This window comes from Scardinius erythrophthalmus (assembly GCF_964197995.2).
Source record: "Scardinius erythrophthalmus genome assembly, chromosome: 25".
Taxonomy (NCBI): domain Eukaryota; kingdom Metazoa; phylum Chordata; class Actinopteri; order Cypriniformes; family Leuciscidae; genus Scardinius; species Scardinius erythrophthalmus.
The window spans coordinates 30,876,456-30,897,891 of record NC_138245.1 but is presented as its reverse complement, the minus strand read 5'-3'; the positions used below and the strand labels follow the sequence as shown (position 1 = coordinate 30,897,891).

At 36.1% G+C, this 21,436-nt stretch overlaps 1 protein-coding gene across 6 annotated transcripts; it reads left to right on the top strand.

Moving 5' to 3' along the window:
• Window positions 1–1,173: 1,173 nt before the first annotated feature.
• slc29a1b (solute carrier family 29 member 1b) lies at window positions 1,174–20,061 on the top strand. 6 transcript variants are annotated; one of them, XM_081357369.1, is made up of 14 exons: window positions 1,240–1,362; window positions 9,532–9,604; window positions 11,710–11,791; window positions 12,361–12,530; window positions 13,300–13,439; window positions 14,330–14,464; window positions 15,031–15,128; window positions 15,204–15,285; window positions 15,437–15,481; window positions 15,990–16,057; window positions 16,134–16,242; window positions 17,203–17,288; window positions 17,711–17,910; window positions 19,024–20,061. In XM_081357369.1, exons 2-14 carry the CDS (start codon window positions 9,579–9,581, stop codon window positions 19,133–19,135), a joined length of 1,353 nt encoding a protein of 450 aa, XP_081213495.1. In that variant the 5' UTR covers window positions 1,240–1,362; window positions 9,532–9,578; the 3' UTR covers window positions 19,136–20,061. The 6 variants fall into 6 exon arrangements, with proteins under 6 accessions (XP_081213498.1, XP_081213495.1, XP_081213494.1 ...); XM_081357368.1 differs by lacking the exon at window positions 1,240–1,362 and adding an exon at window positions 8,767–8,889; XM_081357367.1 differs by lacking the exon at window positions 1,240–1,362 and adding an exon at window positions 8,785–8,885.
• Window positions 20,062–21,436: the final 1,375 nt, after the last annotated feature.

The window sequence follows — 21,436 nt, the reverse complement described above, 5'->3', positions numbered from 1 at the left end:
ACCCAGCGACTGCGAGGCCGAGCGCCATGAAATCACATCAGGTCTTTAAGCTGTAGCTGATGCTTCGGTCAGTCTGTGCATCTCATGGGTGGACGAAAAGCAGGACATGCTCTCGGCTCACGCTGACCTTTGACCCCGCAGTGATTAGGCTACTTTAAAACACACATGCTGATGATCGTGGTCAGCTCTCACTCATGAGAGCATTCCCGCAGATAAGAAGAGCTGATGGTCTTTGAACTTCTGCTGTGCAGAACAGAGTTCAAACACACACACACACACACACACACAGCTGTCGCAGGTAGGGCTGCTTTCAGTTAATACTCCGTATATTACTGTGCATTTGAAGTTTTGAGGCTGTTGATACACACTGAACAGAATATTCAGGGGATTGTTGGTAGGTTGATGACTGATGCAATACCAATCATTTATCATATATTTAAGCGTTAGGGTAATACAAGCATTATTCGCCGCCTCTTTTTTCTTTCTTTACATAAAACACACTGACGCCAAAGAGTTCAATTTATCAATGTTGACTGTGACTGACCTAGAATACTGAATTATATAAAATGTTAAATGACAGATGAATTAATTTAATAGTAATTCTTCTTAATAATTAATTCTTCTTATTATAATCATCATTAATTGATTATAATAAGTAATCACTTTTTTTTAAAACTTTGTTTTGTGTGACAAAAATGCTACACATTTGTTATGCAAGAAAACGTTTAGCAGAAAATGATGAATGTCGAGGGGAAAAGCAATCGGAGGGTAAACCCCTCCATAAAACAATTATGGGTTTATAATTTTGGAAAATGACTGTGTTCATTATGATATTGCACAACAGAACTGACAGAATGAAAGGTTTAATTAATTTGGCCTAAATGATTAATCAATCCGACTGTTAATCACAGCCTTTACGGACGGTTAATGATTCTCTAAACTATCGGCTCGACTAACAGCATTGCATCAGAAAGCACTCGCTGAGTCTTATTGATTTATTTGCTTTGCTTTTAATTGTCAGTGAAATCCGTCCTTTTCCTCATTGTGAGGTATTGTGATTTTAATGAGTTGATCTGTAGATGTTAGAGACTTAATTATCAGGCTTTATTTCAGTAAATAAAGATTTTACTGTAGCTAATACTGTAATCAAACTGTGTGTCTGTTATCACACAGACTGCTAATATTTGGATTCTTTGAGAGAGCAGCGACAGAGAAAGGCATTTACACACACAAAACATTGCGTAATAGTGAAGTGCACGTCACTGAGAGCAGACGTCTGTACGCATGAACACTCGAGCTGAAGTTGGTGAATGAAGTTTAAAAGATCAACACACATCTCTCTTAACAGCTCTTTCAGTAAAGGTAAGAGCAGAACACTTTCTGACTGATTTTCTTTTGTAAACATTTTTTTTTTTAATTTATAATTTCCTGTCATTTCACAAACTAGTTTCTGCACTGGTTGTGTGTCATTGCAGAAATATTTAATCATGCAAAACCTGCTAAATGACATGTCACTTCATCACAATTAACGTGTCATCTCAATTCAAATCATATTTAACCCTGAAATCAAAAGAAGAATCTGAAAACATTTGCTTTTGAGTTTTGTGAAAAGCCCAATAAAATATGAACATTTTTAAATTAATTATATTTTGCATTTAAAATGTTCTAAAAAGACCATTTAGAACAACTGAGACTTTTTTCATAGTGAAATTCTTCATGACACATTTAAAAAAAAAAAAAATCATACAAAAATCTTTAATGTCATGAACATAATGTCAAAATGCAAAACATTAAATAACCATAAAAGGCTTTATTTTCTTAAAGCAAAATATTATATCTAATTTTTCTTCTGAATTTGGGGTCAAATATGACCTGGATATATTTCATGGAAGCTTGTTTCTGCCAAGGGGTAAATAATGAAAAGGTAATTTCCTTTTTATCTCACAATTCTGACTTTATTTCTCGCAATTCTGAGTTTATAACTCACAATTCTGAGGGGAAAAAGGTCAGAATTACCTTTTTATTTTTTAACTCTGTGCCGGAAACAAACTTCCATGAATATCAAATCTGACTTGAGTAAAAGACTATTTTTATTCTGTAAAAGGAAGGCCAGGGAAATATTCAGTAGTGGTTTTATGTGGTGATATAATATCAGCCAGGCGGACTAATCAAATAAATATGTAAACGAAATGTTCTTTTATATCTAATTTGCCACCAAAACACAATATTATGGTTATATTGGCACTGAAACCCTTATTTGTCAGTTATTTAGAAAGGGAAATGGTCCATCGACACGTTGAGATCCGCTTCTCTATTAGTGTTGTTTTGGGATGTTTACACACCGTTCCTCTTCACAATGCGGTCCTAAAGATTAGCCTGACAGTGCAGAAGGACTGAGGAATCACGTTCACATGCTTCCTAAACCACACACACACTATTAATAGACTCCAGCTTTGTTTTGATTGGTGTATTTGCTCACGGCTTCATTGTATTCCCGCAGAATGAGCGCAAACGATGTGTGTCAGTTCTTAGTTATGTTTCCCAGAGGTTTCTCCTATTCAGGGGAAACAATTGAGACATTACTGAGATCTCTTTATATGGGCCAGAACACTTGAATCATTTTGAGATTGCTGTGAAACATGTCGTATCTTGCAGTGAAAAGTATTTTATCGAGGTACGTGACTTGCAGATGCAGTCAGACGAGAATCTGAGGGCTGTTGTTGGGTGGAGGACTTTAATGATTGTGGATTCAGGGGTTATAAATAGTAAAAGGGCACTAAGGACGTCGTTTACTCGCATATCTTCATGGCTTTAAAAGTTTATTAGTGGTGCTTGCTAAGACAAAGATTACTATTACTCACTCTTAGGATCAGTGATTTGAACAAACCTCTAATTCTAACTTGTCCTGCTTAAATATTTAAACATTTTGCAGATTCTGCAAGGTGTGTATATATATATATATATTGAGGGGTCGTATGCATGTTGTTTTTTTATCTAGTGCTGTCCTGAAGGCTCCAACATTCACTGATGCATTAGGAACCGGGGGTGAAAACTTTTTGAATTTGAACGAACATCATGGTAAATTGTATTAATTTGTCTTCCGGGAAACATGCAAGTATCTTCTGTAGCTTCCAAAGGGCAGTACTAAATGAATATATAATATATATATATATATATATATATATATATATAGTGTATATACTAAATACAGTACTAAATGATTTATATAAATATATATAAATCACAGAGGAAAAGGCAGTTTCCCATTATTATATTCTTGGATCATAATGATGCTGTCAAAATGGTAAAGGCTAATAACTATAACTTAAGAATATATATATATACATATATATATTAACAAAATAAGAAAAATGGGAAAATATTCATCCTGTTGAAAAGCTTTCCTTCTGGAGAATCAATGAATGTTTAAACATTTTTTTTTATATTTGCGTATGAGTCCCTCAATTGTCCTCAGTGTGAAAAGATGGATCTCAAAATTATACACTCACTGCTGGAAATGGTTCAAATATGCAAAATATGCTTGAAAAAACAGAATTATCAAGACCTGGAGGATTTTCCTGAAGAACAGTGCTCAGTTCTGGACAAACAAGGGACTCAAGAACAACCATCACAAAACAAGAAGGAAAAAAAATGAAAAAAAGTGTCCCTTTCACCCTGAATTCACCCTATGTACAGGGGTGCAAACACATGTATGGTCAAAAAAGAGAGAGGTAATCGAAGCCCTCGTCCCGCGGCATATATCCAGATACTACATTGCCACCATCCCCAACCCACCCCTATAGGCACATAGAGTCAAATAGAAAAACTATCTTGCACTTCTACTTCTTGCTTTATGGCTACTTCCTGAAAACAATTTCACCTGATGATTTAAATAGCTCTTTTTGTAAAGAATTAATAATTCTAGGATGATTGGGGTAATTGTGTAGGGTAGGCCTAGTGCATCTGCATAGAAACTAATAAACAAAATACAAATATAAATACAATAAAACACAAATACACGAGAAATAAAGCAGTGCTTTATGTTTTTCAGGTAAATTAACTGTATTAAGTATTAATACAGTTTATCTTTTGACAAAACGTGATTTTTCTCTTTCTCTTTTGTTGTTTGATTAACTTTGGTGACACAAACAGCTGCAGGTATATTGGGTGCTGTCCCTTTAAGACGAATGCGCGTATCTAATACCGGTAATGACACGCATCCGTTTTATTTTGACTGCGTTTACGGGGAAACTCGTTGAGACGGACACTGGCTTATTTTTTCGTGCACATGTCTGTTCAAACACAAATAGATCAGAAAGAAAAGGGAATTCGGTGTTCACGAACTTCACGTGCTGTCTGCGACTGCGTGGCTCTGTGCGCCGACAGACCATCTACATTTGGATGTTAAACATAATATATATAGCCTGATACAGCAAAGACAACGTCGGCAGTATTGACGGCAAAATAGGCAACAGAATATTTCGTTCTGTAGGCCTATTGACGGGGCAATATTTGAAAATCGATAATTAGGTCTATTTTTTAAATTACAATTATATATGCATTTGTCAAAACCGAGAGACTTCCAAGCATCAAAATGTAATTTATTAATATGTATTTGCGCCTTCTATTTTGTCTGAAAGCTTCCAACACTCTTGCGTGTCGCGTGAAAAATAGGCGTCGGTTGCGGTTCTATTTCTAGCACGCGGTTTCGGCGCGGCTCGAGAAGTGTGTGTGTCACGCAGGCATTGTGCTCTAACACAAGCTCTAACCAGTTAACATGAGAGCCGACATAAAAACGGACACTCCACGCCACGCAGAGAGAAATGTGATGCAGCGGCAGATCCAGAGTGAGACAGAAACACTAGCGGTTCACGCTTGCGCACATACTGCTGGTTTGGCGCGCAGTGTTCTGATTCGCTTATTTCCTATTTTGTTGGAGGACGCAATCCAGAATTACTGTTGGTTAAATTATAATCAGACCCTCTCAACCCCCCCCCCCCCCCCTCCTAAAAAAAAACCTCTTCGGATCTGCACGATTCACACAAGTCACCCAAACTGACGTGAAAAAAGCGGGAGGCGCCGAAAAGCGCGCTGTTTGCACCCCTGTATGTAAACCACTGAACAGGGTTTTATGTAAAATATCGAAATCAGGACAGCACTAAATAAAAAATAACATGCATTTTGTATGATCCCTCTTATCTTGTTAAAATAATGAACATTTTGCAGATTCTACAAGGTGTAGCCTATGAAAACTTTTGACCAAGACTGTATAAATACACTATACGGACTTGCTACTGCTAACAGATACTCAGACACACTGCTGTGGGCATGTAGATCCAGGCAGGAGGAGCTGGGGAGGTGGAGGGGTTCAGAGGAACTCTAAGAGCTGCTACATGACTAGCTTATAGCAAACAATTACTGAATCAGACTGTTTAAATGCAGAGCAAGCATCTCATTGGCTGCCGGATCAGCAGAGGCCAATCAGCATGAGCCATACAGTAATGATGTGATTGCATGTAAATGACCATCATCCTATAAACGCCATCTAGAGTTTCATGACTGAACACACTGCAGCATTCGAGACGTGCAGATACAGACACTTAATCTAATGCAGATCTTTACAAGAGCAGACTTTGCACACTTCTAGGAAAGAAACGACTCGTTTCATTAGATTCTTTCTCTTATTATATCTCCAAACAGGCTGATTATTAACAGTATGAGCTCAGAGAGATAATAAATAAATCAGCACATAGGATCTTCACACACGGTGCCGAATGCAAAATACAGTGTAGAGAGAATATTTGCGAAATTACTTCTTTGACATGAAAAGAAAAACTATTGTTGAGCTCTGAAAGAGAATTAATAATTCATTCCTTCATTAAATTGGATTACTAAACGACCTGAAAAGACACAATGTCAGATTGACGTCCTGAATGTCTTTAAAGCGACACCCTTTCAAATAATGCAAAAAACACGCCTCGTTTAGGGATAGGGCCAATTAAAATATGCATTATGAGATATGAATTACAAAATGAGTAATGCAACTTATCCTTACTCAATTCATTTGACAAAGTTCTTCAGTTATGAAATGAATGTAATTATTGTAAAGCAGCTTTAAAAATACAATGTTGTCGTTTGGATCCAGATCCATTAAGTTCAGTGTTGATTCAAGTCCAACTACAGTCTAGATGTTGCAAAGTTTCTGCATATAAAGTGTCTTAAAACCCCCACATATGCATTTCTGTATAATACATTAATTTGGCCACTAGAGGGCTGCATAACCAAAACATGAATTCATCCTGTTGGAGATTCATAAACAATTTTATCACACTTTCTGCCATCAAAACTCATGAACATATTCCAGTCTGAACTGAACTCTATTCATCACTGTACACTTGCATCATGAGCTTTGCTAAAGTCAAAGATCTCCTCAGGAGAAAACGATCATATTTGGACGCGACTAGTTTAGTTAGAGCTCCAGTCCCTCCATCTAAACTCTTGCGAAGAAGACAAAACGCAGAAATAATTCTGAATATTTTACCTTTGATTATAAATGTCGTTGCATCGATCAAGTATCTCTGAAAGTCCTCAGGTCACTGATGAGTTTTCTTTGATTGATTTGAGTGAAGAGAAACAGCGATAACCATGGCGATGACAGATGGCCTCATGGGATTTGTAGTCTCATGGAGAATTGTAGTTTCATAATCATAAATATTATATTTTATCTGTAACTATATAAGGGAGCATTCACGCTATGAATGCTGATTGGTCAAAAGTGTTCTCGTCTAAAATATAAGCTGAATAAATAATAATTATAATAAACCTTAATTAATTTGCTTATTAAAATCAGTTTAATAATAACGAGTGGCCCAAATTACTAATGTAATAATTGATATATGTTTAATAATTGAGTACAATATTATATTATATTGTTATATTCAATGAATATAGTATTTTCATATATCCGTGAAACTGTTTCTCTGCAGGGTGTGGCGCCGCCGCTTGCTGTAATTTACAAGTTTTCCACAGATGGTTTTGCCAAGCTGTATTTCTGCTTGTCAGCTCTTATCTGCAAAAGCATTTCTGTGGGGAAATAATTCTTTGATTGGATTGTTTCCAGCATATAGGCCTACATAACTTATGCGATGTGCTGTTGGCCAAAGCTGCTTTCCACTTGATAAAGCCCATGGATCAGGTCGTATCTCACGTTCCTCACGTTCTCCTCGCCCGTTGGAGAAGTCGTAGACTGTGTAAAGGGATTTGTTTTTGAAGCCTCTATCTCTGTGATGATGTTGAATGCCTGGTACAGCAGAAGTGGAGAGAGTTCATGTGTGTGTGAGTGGAACCAGAGGCTCAGGACACACACGTGGGCTGTGAAACCAACACAGTTCATATTAGAGAGAACCTCAGCTGATGTGGACAAAACACTCACTTCCCATATCAGCACAGTCTCGTGATTAGCTTTGCCCACTTCAGCATTTTTAAGATGCAACCCATAGGTTTCGTTCTTGAGGCCTTGTATATCCAGTGACTGACAGTTTTCATATCCAGTGTCATGCATAATCATTTTACAATACACGAAGCGGTAAGAAGTTGCATCTTACGCCATTGGCACGTCGGGTCGTCATTGGCATATGTCACTAAACCTTGTGAAAGGCATCATGAAAACTGGCATGCATCAGAAGTGTGACGCCGGCTCTTCAATGCAGAGAGATGTAGGATATTAAACTGGATGTGTCAAAACTTTCAAGCAACTCCAGAAAGAATGCATGATCACACTGTTAAAAAATAGTTGTATCTCTTATTACATAACTCCACAAACTTATTTGTGAAATACTGAGCACCATTAACCACATTTTACAGGCAATGTTTATTTAGATTAATATCTCACTCTGATTACTTGTTTTTGCTTCCGTCTAACACACAGATAACAGACACACACTTCCTCGGCTGTTGTGAATGTTGGTGTTACACTTACTTATAATGACACCATGCAAAAATAAAGGTTTACAGTAACAGATGTGAATGTTACTCCGTGCGTTTCCTACTGGTATCACTGGTATTACACAACATACAGATGTGCCACAAACTGACCACGTTTGAAAAATATGAGCTATTTGTAAATATGTTCACGTCAGTACGTCAGTATAGCTGCTGAAATCTGTCTGGAAGAGTTACGACATGTTCTGCAACACCTCGACGCAATCCAGCGCCACATACCACTACTTTCAGTGGTTCATAAAAACCAGATGTGCCACTAACTACAGTGTGTGTGTGTGTGTGTGTGCAATGGCTTCTGTGTGTAAGATGCCTGTTAATACAGCTACTGGCCCTGTGGGGGAATTTAGACACTTATTAGTGTTTTTGTTTTATAAATAAATACATAAACAAAGTAAATATACAAATATTATTAAAGGTACACTATGTAACGTTTTTACACCTCTAGTGGTTAAAAACAAAACACACACGGATTAATGATGAAATGACTCATTATTTAAATTTTGTTAATTTTGAAAGAAATGTTACATAGTGTAACTTTAATATAAATATAAAATAATACAATAACTGTGTTTACTCTTTATTTCTTCTGGAAATGTATGCTTTATGCTTCATTGTTGAGAAATGTCCCACTGAATGTCAGCGGTTTAGTTGTTTTGCAGACGTTTTTCAGTTGTGTTTTCGTGAGTGTGTGTGGATGTTGCTGGTGCAAACGCTCAGATAAGCCTCATTATCAGTCTTTAAACCGTGCAGTCCCTCATTACATATGCATGAGGGGGCGGAGTCAGAGGAAGCGCTAGTAAAGTCTCCTGCAGCTGTGCAGTGTGTGTGTGTGTGTGTGTGTGTGTGTGTGTGAAGATACTTTAGTTTAAGAGCTGCATTCCATGGTCAGTAAGTTTTTCACTTCACTTTTTTTTATTGCAGTTATTAACAGTGATTGTGAAACTTTTGCTATGTATTTCTTGTACTGGTTAGTTAAAAATAACTTGTTTTGAAAGTTTTGTTTAAATGCTTGCATGTGTTTATTATTCTATATATTTTTTATTGTGATTCCTGTACTTATAGTGCATTGCAGAGGTTCAGTCTAAGGATGAAATATTAGTCAGATTCAATCTCAAAAGTTCAAAAAAGAAAGAAAATAAGAAATTATAGGCCTAGTTTGTATAAGAAAATGAAGCTTGTTGTAATACTATTTATTTATTTGTTTGTTTTTAGTTTAGAATTAAACTTGAAAATAACTGAGATGAAAGGTTTTTGAAAATGTAACGTTTTGTTTATATTCTTAAATGATATATGGTATCTATTCATTATTCTATATTGTTTTATTTAATGTAAATGTTGTTGTTATATGCTATATTATACATATTGTAATCATGATTATACTTACAGTACATTATATTCTTATTAAGTGTCATGTTGCTTTAATGAATAGCTATTAGAAAGTGATATTTCTTTAAATGAACGCTTTCTGCACCTTTTCCAGTTTCTTCAGCTTTGTTGTCGTGTATCTGAACATGTCCATGTTCCTTCCAGGTGCTTGAACAATAAAAACCAGTGTCATTTTCCTGCATCTCGCAGACATGGACCCTCAGGTGCCCAAAGACAAGTGAGTTGAACATCAGGCTAATCTCGCTGTTTATCGCGCCAGTCCTTCTGATGCAAAACCCTGAGACAGAAAACAAGAACATGCGGGTGATTCTGAAACAAAATGCTGAATCTGTTTACATCTGTTTAAGATTAGCACCAGATGTGCAGCGGCATGTTCTTTAACTCTTTTGTATCTACATTTTTTGGCCAATCCGTGTTTTCCAGTGTTATAATGTAGGGGGGCGCTATTACACATCTACTGAAAGAGTTCAGAATCTCCTGATCAAAACACAGGAGAAGAAGCAGCAGAAACAAGCGATAGAAGCGTTGCTGACACACATGCACAATAACACGATCATCAAACATTAAACAGCATATAAATCAAAACTGCGTGACGTTACTGAATGAAATGCTGAACCCATGAGTGTGTTAATGACTGAAGCTTTGAGGTGTTGATCTGTGTTTAGATCATCGCTCTGAATCTCATCTGACAAAAACCATTTTCTCAGTTTATTGTTCGAAACGTACTCACATTCAAGTGTTGATCAAATATGAAGCTCGAATACAATGTTTGGGTCACTTTATTTTAAGGTGTCATTATATATATGCAGGGCTGCCAACTTTTGAGTTTAGCTTGGAGTGAGTTTTTTTTTCCGGGTGGGGGGGAGGGGGGGTCAAAACAAATATTGCATCACAATAAGTGTAATTGTGATTGTCAAAACATTTGGTAACTAAATAGAATTTTATTAAGTTTAGTGACAACATTGTACAATGACTGGTAGGATACAGTTTTTATTATTGCTTGACAAAAATTTCAAGATTTCAATTACATTCTTGTGGTTTGATTCTGATTTTGATTCAATATTGACTAATTTGGATACATGTTTATGTTATTTTTTATTTAAAAAAATAATCTCACCTAATGCTGTAAACATAGAGGGCCCAATCTGCTGGTATTATTAAAAATAACAAATTAAATTAAATTAAATATAATGTAGTTTTTGTTATAATAACAATTATTTAATGACATAAATAAAAATATAATAAATATGTAATATAGTGCTCAGCAAAATCTCCTCTCTAGCTATTTTTCTATTCAATTAACATGCTATGGTCATTAAATGGCTTTCCTGAGGTAAATGTAACGTTATGTGACATAATTGTTCTCCTGCTGTTATATATTGACCTCTTTCAGTGGTTGAAAAACACTAATTGGTCGATATTATGTATACGTTCGGTAAGTTGTACTGCATCTTTAAATAAAAAAGTAACAGATGATCGGTTCACGACACGTGCACTTGACCAGAGGCGCTCAGCGATCTGTCACGTCACATTTACAAGCGCCAAACGTATTTTTTTTTTCTGAATTTCGTAATAAAATTGGCCACTAGGGGAGCACCACATGACACAAGCTTTAAAAATATTTTTCGTAAATTGTTATATTATTAACTTAAAATTCTTGAAAGACCATACATAACTCGTTTATGAACACTAATTTAACAATAATAATAATAATAATAATAAATTATAAATAAATAAAGATTATATGAACACTATCAATATAGTGTGTGTGTGTGTGTGTGTGTGTGTGTGTGTGTGTGTGTGTGTGTGTGTGTGTGTGTGTGTGTGTGTGTGTGTGTGAATGTGTGCTTTGACAATATTGTATGTAAAATAGTCATGCAAATGAAAGGGGGGGGGGGGGGGGGGCTTTGAGGTATAGTGCCAAGGGGCACCACACTGTCTTAATACGGCCCTGGTGGCGTGAGAGCGTGTGAAAAGTGTCGAGTCTCACGCTCAATGCGTGAGAGTTGGCAGCCCTCACTGAGTAATATTAATTAACAACATGTACTTACTATAGGGTTAGGGTAGGATTAGGATTTGGTTGAGGGTTATTGCATGTAATTATGCATAATTTACTGTTATTACTATGCAAGTACATGTAACATGTACAATAAAGTGTTACCAACATTTGTTTACAAGAAAGAAAGAAAAAAAACACAGTCAGGGAAAGAGTTAATCTCCTCAAAGTAGCTAGGCCTACATTATATTCTGTAGTCGCTACGAAACAACATTCACACTTCAACAACAGTGATACTGAGATTCCTGCGTGTCTTGTCGTGACAGATATAATGGCGTGTGGTGGATTTTCTTCATGCTGGGTTTGGGAACTCTTCTGCCCTGGAACTTCTTCATGACGGCCACAATGGTAACTTCGCACTCACATAATAAGCTATTTTGCGTGAGAACATGTGAAGTGGTTTGGTTTTTTTGCCATGTGGACGACCAGAAATGCTTACTAAGTGTTGCAATACTGCAAAAGAGCCATTCCACCGAAAGGGTGACATTTCTGTTCTCAGGACATTAAATGGATAAAAATGCATGGAAATTAACTTTGAAATACATTTTATTATTAAGCACAATGTCCTGCACATTAAGCTAACTACACATTTAAAATGTATAATTAAAAACATTAGCAATAGCATTTTCTGCATGTCCCCACTCTCTATCTCTAAACTTTACCATGAAGTATAATGATTAAAATCCTTCAGAAATCTTACTTTTTTTGCATTGTTGTGTGACTTTATATCCAATCTATGCTTTGAAATGTTTTTTTTTTTTCATGAGAAAAAAAAATTTGATCTACTATTTTAGATAAACTACACATTTTAGTCGTGTCCCCGGGTTTCCTCTCAGTCCATCGGTGGAATGGCCCAAAAGCAACTGCACTCTCAAAAACAGACGCCATATTTTCTGTTTTAACTGTGAATCCTGTAGTATTTCACCAGTCGTCTTGGAGACCCTGTGATTGAAGCAAACCTCTCAGTCAACGCGACAGAAGAAGCTCCACGCAGCGTCTTACAGGCCAAGTTTAATAATGTGATGACCCTGTGTGCGATGGTTCCTCTGCTGGCGTTCACCTGCCTCAACTCAGTCCTTCACCAGAGGTGACACACTCTTCAACTCACACTCTTCAACACACACTCTTCAACACTCACTCTTCAACACTCACTAACAGGATCACCGAATCATGGGCTGTGCAGAGCTTCAGCTTTCTAGTGTTAAAGTCAAAAGAAAGAACATAATAAATTAGTATGCATAAAGAAAATTAAGCTTCCTTTATGACTCTATCTATCTATCTATCTATCTATCTATCTATCTATCTATCTATCTATCTATCTATCTATCTATCTATCTATCTATCTATCTATCTATCTATCTATCTATCTATCTATCTATCTATCTATCTATCTATCTATCTATCTATCTATCTATCTATCTATCTATCCATCCATCCATCCATCCATCCATCCATCCATCCATCCATCCATCCATCCATCCATCCATCCGTCTATCTATATTCATCTATCTATATTCATCTATCCATCCATTCATCTCCATATAAGTAAATATTTGATTTAATTAAATAAATATTTCTATTTATTTCAATATTTTTATTTATTTTAATTATTATATATTTATTGTTATTTATTTATTGCATTGTGACTTTTTTATGTCAATTAAACACAATTTACCATCAAATTCTCAGAGAAAAAGTTCTTAAAAATAGGCTTGATTTTCTTTATGGAAAATATTTCAAATATAATATAGAAAATATATTTATTATTATTTTACTTTTTTTGAGTCATTGCCAGCCAGACATGTCCTTGACCATATCCATGATCTCCGCCTCTAAACTAAGATTTGATCCTCCAGAATTCCTCAGAAGATCCGGATCGCAGGGAGTCTGATGGCCATTCTGCTGGTGTTTCTGCTGACCGCCATCCTGGTGAAAGTAGAGCTGGAGCCGCTGCCGTTCTTCATCGTCACCATGATCAAAATCATCTGCATCAACTGTGAGGCTCCTCAACCATTCACACTCACACTCAACACACTCGCTTATTTGTTGGTTATTTAAATCAACATGAAATCTGATATAGAACAAACCTGTGAATATTCCAAAGCCTTTCACCAAAGTCTAATAACTTGCTCAACCTCTTTTTCACTGTGAAATATGTCATGGAAGCAGAACCCCAGCTAACTTGCGTAGATCTGACTCTGTGAGACTATAGTTTGAATTAATTCTTTAGTTGCATAACACACACTAACATTACAGTACAGAACGTCTCTTTCAGAATGTTATCCTGAACATTGTATAAGCATTCGTTTGTTTCATGCGTCATTGAACGGAAGAGAGGCTCTCAGCCGTAAAAGTCTCATGCTTTGATTTTCCCGGAAAAAAGTTTGAAGCCTACCTAACATATTTTAAATGTTACCAGTCTCAGAATGTTCAGAGAACATTCAAAAGTAACATTCCAAAAATGGAATGTTGATAAAATGGAATGTTTCCTTAGCATTCACATAACCAAGAAAAAAAAGTTAAGATTTTTTTTTTTTTTATGTTTTGAATGTTCATAGAACAGTAATTGGAACATTATCAAAATGTTCTAAGAGTATATTTTTGTTAGCGGGATGAGTTGTGAATGTCTTGTTTTCTTGATTGTGTAATTTGAAGGCGTGAAAAACTGCATGTCATGTTGTTGAGCTCAGTAAGCTAATTGTTTCTGCTTTAAATTAATAAATTGTTTAAATTAATACATTTTTAGCTAACTGTGATTTTGTACATGTACATTTCTGAAATACATAACTTAGTTTCTTCTGATAACAGATCACTCTAAATTGTAATGCATTTTCTGTAAATGACGTGACGCTATAAAAAACGTGAATTGAATTGAATTGTTCCCAGCGTTCGGAGCCGTCCTGCAGGGAAGTCTCTTCGGGATGGCCGGCCTCCTCCCGGCTTCATACACAACACCCATCATGAGCGGACAAGGACTCGCAGGAACCTTCGCCGCGTTCTCCATGATCTGTGCCATCGCCAGTGAGTCACAGAACATCATTTCAACTAATGCATCTACGGCGCAAGACGCTTTACAACTCAAATAACACATATATAAGCACTTAAACAAAAACACAAGCTTCACATTTTCTGCCATAATCAACAGATTTTATATTTTAGGGAAACGGTAACACTTTACAATAAGGTTCATTAGTTAATGTATTAACTATCAAAGAGTAATACATGTGTTACTGTATTAGTTAATCTTTGTTAATGTTAGTTAATACAAATACAGCTGTTTGTTCATGTTAGTTCACAGTGCATTAACTAATGTTAACAAATACAACTTTTGATTTTAATAATGTATTAGTAAATGTTGAAATTAATATTAACTGAGATTAATAAATGCTGAGGAAGTCTTGTTCATTCTTAGTTCATGTTAACTAATGTAGTTCACTAATGTTAACTAATGAACCTTATTGTAAAGTGTTGCCAGGAAAACTAATGAGTGCCTTAAACATCATTACTATAACAGAAGCATTCAAGATTGAACTTTCCTTTAACTGTGTGATGTAAAACATGCATGTAAAGCTGGCTGTGTCCCTCAGGTGGTTCTACTATACAGGACAGTGCGTTTGGATACTTCATCACAGCGTGTGCTGTCATCGCTCTTGCAATCGCATCTTATGTTGCCCTTCCTAAACTGGTAAATCTGAGCGTCTGAATGCGTTGATTTAAAGCTGGAAACGTTCACAACATGTGCGCTGTTTCTCTTCTGTAGGCGTTTTTCCAATATTATCAGGAGAGTCAGCAGAACAAACCAGCGGAGGATGAAGAGAACAAGATGGATCTGCTGAAGAAAGGTGACGTCAACTAATCCAGATCAGATGTTGCTGCAAAATGTGTGTGAAAATTATTAAAGAGGTGGTTGATTATGATTTGACTTTTCTAGCTTTAGTTAGTGTGTAATGTTGCTGTTTGAGCGTAAACAACATCTGCAAATCGCTTTTTAAGGACTACAACAAACGGCTGGTAGAGACTACACCACATTCCTCCCGGGTTAGTGACATCACCAACCCTAAAATTTACATAAACCTCGCCCCCTGAACACGATTTATAGATTATCAAGACAGAATATGCTAATCAATGACTAGAAGATAACTACACATCAGCTTCATAAATTCATCAACTAACCATTCAGAAATGTCCTGTTGCTTCTACATGTTGTCTCTTCTTCTTGAGTCTCTCCATCATTGTCTGACTCCGGTTTGAACATAAAAGGCTAAAATTTGTAGAAATTTTCAGGACACGAGCTCTTGAAGCTCCGCCCCCTGTGCCAGGAGCAGCAGCTCATTTACATTTAAAGGGACATACACAAAAACGGTGTGTGTTTGCTCACCCTCAAAAAGTGACAACTTTAACATGCTTAATACAAATATCTGTGGGGTATTTAGAGCTACAACTTCACACACACACTCTGTGGACATCAGAGACTTATTTTACATCTTGTGGAAAGGGCATTATACCACCCCTTTAAGTCAGACATTGATTTGAATTGTACTTGTAGATCAGCGGCAGCAAAGCGCTGGAGACGACGACAAACAGACACCTTCCATGTTAAGCATCTTTAAGAAGGTAAACGCACAGATGCACAGTAGCAACACTTAAAACACATTAGCAAATGCATATGCATAAATATTTCTGTCTCCAGATCTGGGTCATGGCCGTCTCGGTGTGTTTTGCCTTCACGGTCACTATCGGCACGTTCCCTGCGGTCACTGTGGATGTCAAATCGAGCATCGCTGGAGGAGGAGTGTGGGGTGAGTGTGTGAGATTCACTCGAGATCAACGCTTCTCAACGTCACTGAAGCCCGTCTACACCACAGGACAAAAACAGCATGCTTTGGGAAATCACAATTATGACATAAAAAGTCAACATTACGAGATAAAAGTCAATTATGGCATAAAAAGTCAACATTACAAGATAAAAGTCAATTATGGCATATAAGTCATAATTATGATACATGATCATTATTTATAAAAAAAAAAATGTCACTGTCATCATGAGATTAAAAAGGTGAAATTATGGCAAAATGATGAGATAAAAAGTCAAAATTATGACATACTAAAACTATGAGATAAATCAGAATAAGATAAAAAAAAGTTGATTATGACATACAATTGATTATGACATACTGTCATTATGAGATTAAAAGGGTGAATTTGACATGACAAAATTATGACATACTAAGTCATCATGAGATAAAAAGCCAATGGCAAACCAAGTAAATTTAGTCATAATGTCACATTTTATTGACAAAGTCATAATAAGACATAAGTCATAATTATGAGATAAAAAGTAAAAATTGACACTAAAATACTGTCATAATTGTGACATACTAAGTCAAAACAAAAAAGTAAAAATTCTGACAAATCTTTATGAGATTAAAAAGGTGAAATTATGACATGGTAATACATAATTTTGACATTTTATCTCATATTTAGGATTCACCGAAGCATGATTTGTTTGTCTCGTGTGGCAGGAATGGGCTTCCGTAGATCATGTGTCTGATAATGTTTAAACGGCAGGGAAAAACAAATGCAAATAACCATAATGTGTTTGTGTGCTGAATTATGCCGGAAAATAATGAAATCTTAGAAACCAAACGTAATTCTAAAAGACGTTTATGCAGTTCAGGAGAATATGAATACATTTCCACATCTGATTCACTGCTTAATTAAATAAAAAGCTACATGCCGACTGAATTCCCTCTCTTTAGAGATGTACTTCATCCCAGTGTCTTGTTTCCTGTTCTTCAACGTGTTCGACTGGGCCGGTCGCAGTCTGACCGCAGTGTGTATGTGGGTGAGAAACATTCATGCATCTTAAAAAGAATCTTACATTTATGCATCAGATCAAATGCTGTACAAACATCTTTTTATCAAATGTTTTGATTGCAAAGTGTTTCTGCATCCTCTTCTTCAGTATAAAGACACCCGTTTTGATATTTTCCAGCTAATCTCATTTTAAACTGTGACTAAAGCGTTCAAATTTTATTTTGTTGATGCATGCTTCGTCCTGCAAGAGTTTTATACTGTGACTGAAGTGAACATTAAATCACATTATGTTCACAAAAGGTGGGAGGATTTACGTACAGTAATAAATTCAGATGACTGGATGGATATTATGCAATGAAATTGAATGCACGGGTTTGATGCACATGTGTTTCTGTTCATGTTCACCTCTCCCTCTCTCTCTCTCTGTGTGTCTCTGTGTCTCTCGCTCAGCCTGGTAAAGACAGTAAGCTGCTGCCGGGTCTGATATTGGCGCGTGTGTTATTCGTCCCGCTCTTCATGCTGTGTAACGTCCAGCCTCGTGCCAATCTGCCCGTCTACTTCACACACGACGGCTGGTTCATCGCCTTCATGATCCTGTTTGCCTTTTCCAATGGATATCTGGCCAGTCTGTGCATGTGCTTCGGACCCAAGTGAGTCGATCCTCATCTATCAGGACACGTGCACCTGAAATAACACGCAATGCAACACTTTAGGACATTAGCAGTACTTTATTTTACAGTGTCCTTTTTACACATGTAGTCACTATGGTCATTTCTATAAATTGCACTTAATTACATGCAACTAACCCTAAGCCACAACCTACATGTAGTTCATTATTATTACTCAGTACTCAGTACTAAAAATCTTAATTTCAACATTGATCAAATCAGTAATAAAAGCAATCTACAAATATTATATAATGGAGCTACCATAAACTAACGACGAAGTGTTTTATTTTTTATTAACAAACACTGACATGGTTTCATAAATACTGTATAGCTCATTGTTAGTTAATGCATTAACTAATGGGACCTTAGTTATAATTAAACCAGTGGTTCTCAAACTTATCCATAAATTAAAATAATGAAATAAAACAATGAGATTTGAGAATTCCAGAAGTTTTATAAGAGCCGAATGTTGTTTTTAACCAATGACTTTTACAGTTATTTGTGATTTACTGCATTAGGATTTAGATTTTTTTTACTCACAATTGTATATTCGTTAAGAAAATGTCAATGGCGTTTTAAGATTGTATGAATTTCCATAACTTCCAGGCCTAGAAATCACACTTTTAAAATCCAGATTTTCTATGGGGTTGAATTACAATTATAAATGACTTGAATTGTAATTTTCTAAGCTTATTTTAAATCACCTTGAGGCGCCTCGCTTGAGAACCACTGTGTTTGATTCAATCATCATTTACAAAATTACATTTAAATTCGTCATGAAACACAAGTTGCGAACATCTTTTCTTCACTATAACAAGAACAATAACAAATGTGGGCGGGGCTTGATTGTGTCTGTGGGGAATTGATTGGATGGTTGTGGTTTGCTATTGGCTGATCTCATGTGAGTGACAGGTTGCCCCGCCCACATCATCAGAGAAGAGATGCTGCAAGAGGAACTTATTCTGATTCAAGATTATTAACACAATAACGATGTGCACTGATAAATCAGATCAATTTAGAATAAAAACAGCTAAATTAAGTTAATCCAACAATTTGAGCGGTCACCTCTGAGCGGATCTCTTGTGTTTGTCTCAGGAAAGTGGACCCGAGCGAGGCGGAGACCGCCGGAGCGATCATGGCCTTCTTCCTGTCTCTCGGCCTCGCTCTCGGAGCGTCTCTGTCGTTCCTGTTCCGCGCGCTCGTCTGAAGACACACACCGATCCAAGGTTCCAGCGCTTCACATCGGACCGTCCCGAGCCAGACCTGATCCTCAGCGGAACAGATCCCACCGGATGAGACTCTCAATAAACTCTCACTGCACATTATATAAAGAACTTAAAGCTGACGCTACCGTTCAAAAGGGGAGAAATGAATGCTTTTATTCAAGGACACATTAAATTGATCAAAAGTGACAGGAAAGACATTTATAATGTTACAAAGATTCGATTTCAGATAAACGCTGTTCTTTTGAACTTTCCATTCATCACAGAATCCTGAAAAACTAAATGTATCACAATCAGAAATGCTGCTTTGCATCACTGGAATAAATTACTATTTATAATATAGTCAAATAGAGAACTGCCATTTTATATTGTAATAATATTCAACTGTTTTTACTGTATTTTTTGGTCAGATAAATGCAGCCTTGATGAGCAGGAGAGACTCGTTCAGACACTTTTGAACGGTAGTGTATATTAGTATTACTACTATTGTTATTGGTTTAGAATATCGTTGTTTTAACATTTTAAATGAATAGTATTTCTTCAAATTGATTGCAAGTTTTTTTTCACTTCTTCCTTAAACATTTAAGATGAAACCGTGTCATTTTTATAGTATTCAAATACCTTTATTTTTTTCTTTATAGAAGTATATATATAAGGCACATATTGTATTGTAGCCATTTTTAATAATCAGATGAAGGTGAAATGCATTATGATATTATAGTATTTAACTTGTATAAAAACATCAATGTGAAGTTTTAAAGTTTTAAGCGTATACGATCAAACCTGCTCTACCTCGTACTACAATAAATACATTTTTTCCCTCTACACTACATTATTCTTTGTAAGACGAGACACCAAAGTGGCAAATATTATATGCTTTATTATTAATAAAAACTTGGTTGCTTCTACACTGATCTCTATTCTTGTGTTTGTCCTGGTTGCAACAGACCCCTTAAAGTACAGGGGAAAAATCAATAGTTTTGAGCTGAAGATCAAACACAGAATGGGCATTTTAAATATCAAAAGTTTATATTTCTGAGAGACAAACAGCCAGACTGATATGTGATTGCAACTGCACTTCTGCTAATCAGGTGTTTGGTGAAGAGTCACATGTCGTCTGAGGTTGAAACCGAATGTTGTAACGTTCATCTCAGACGAAACCTGGCATGCATGTGGTCTCTCTGTCTGTCAGAAAGAGAAGAAAACCGATGACAGACGCAAGGGGAAGTTACAGTGAAACTCGCAAACGCGTCAATGTTACTAAAGCAACAACTGCTCCAATATTGCACATCTGTGAGAAAGCTTACCGCAATCTGCAAAACAAGAATGCTGAGATTTCTGTGGAAATGCATGCAAATTAGTGCATATTTAATTAGATAATGCCTTATTTGCATATTCGGTCACACTCTAATCTAGGGTCCAATTCTCATGATTAACTGACTTTTGGCTCAAACTCCTCAAATTTCAGTTTATTAATAGTTGTTAAGATTAAGGGATATAGAATATGATTATGCAGAAAAAGGTATTAATATGTGCTTTATTAAACAGTGAATATCCTAGTAATATGCATGCTAATAAACAACTAGTTAATAGTGAGAATTGGACCCTAAAGTGTTACTGCATATTTTAAACATAATATTTCAGAAAACTCTTAAAATACAGTGATTAATTAACTGGGGAAGAATGGTGATTTCTATTAGTTAATGTTTTTACACCATTCACCCGTATCACCTGCAATTGAAAGATAAAACTAAACTATACAAATAGCTAAATATGAAAAATTATGCAAGACTTCACAACTTTAAGTCTAAGGTCTAATTTGAGACCGAAAAGACTAACTTATTGCTAGTTGGTTAAACTAGTTCTTAAAGATCCCCTGTAGTCAATAATTGTATCTCTTAAAACTCATCTTTGATCACCAAAATTACATAATTAAAAATTCTTCATGTCTTAAAATATCTTGAATGTAACTCGACACCCTTGCCTCATTTAGTATGCGCGGTTCTATGAATATGCAAATGAGCCCCGCCTCCACTCACTCCCTCAGCTCAGAGATCCACTGGTTGACGATCACACGTTGATCTGATTGGTTACAAGGTAGTTTGTGACGTCAGAAACACCAGCGATTTCAAAGCGTGTTTTTGAGACTGTCTTTGGTTCACTGCAGTTTTAAGGAGGAAACACTCAGCAATGCTGTCGACTTATGAACTTACACATGCTTTGTGTTAAAGCAGATTAAAAACACCACATAGACACATAAACAACATTAAAAGCATGGATTTATG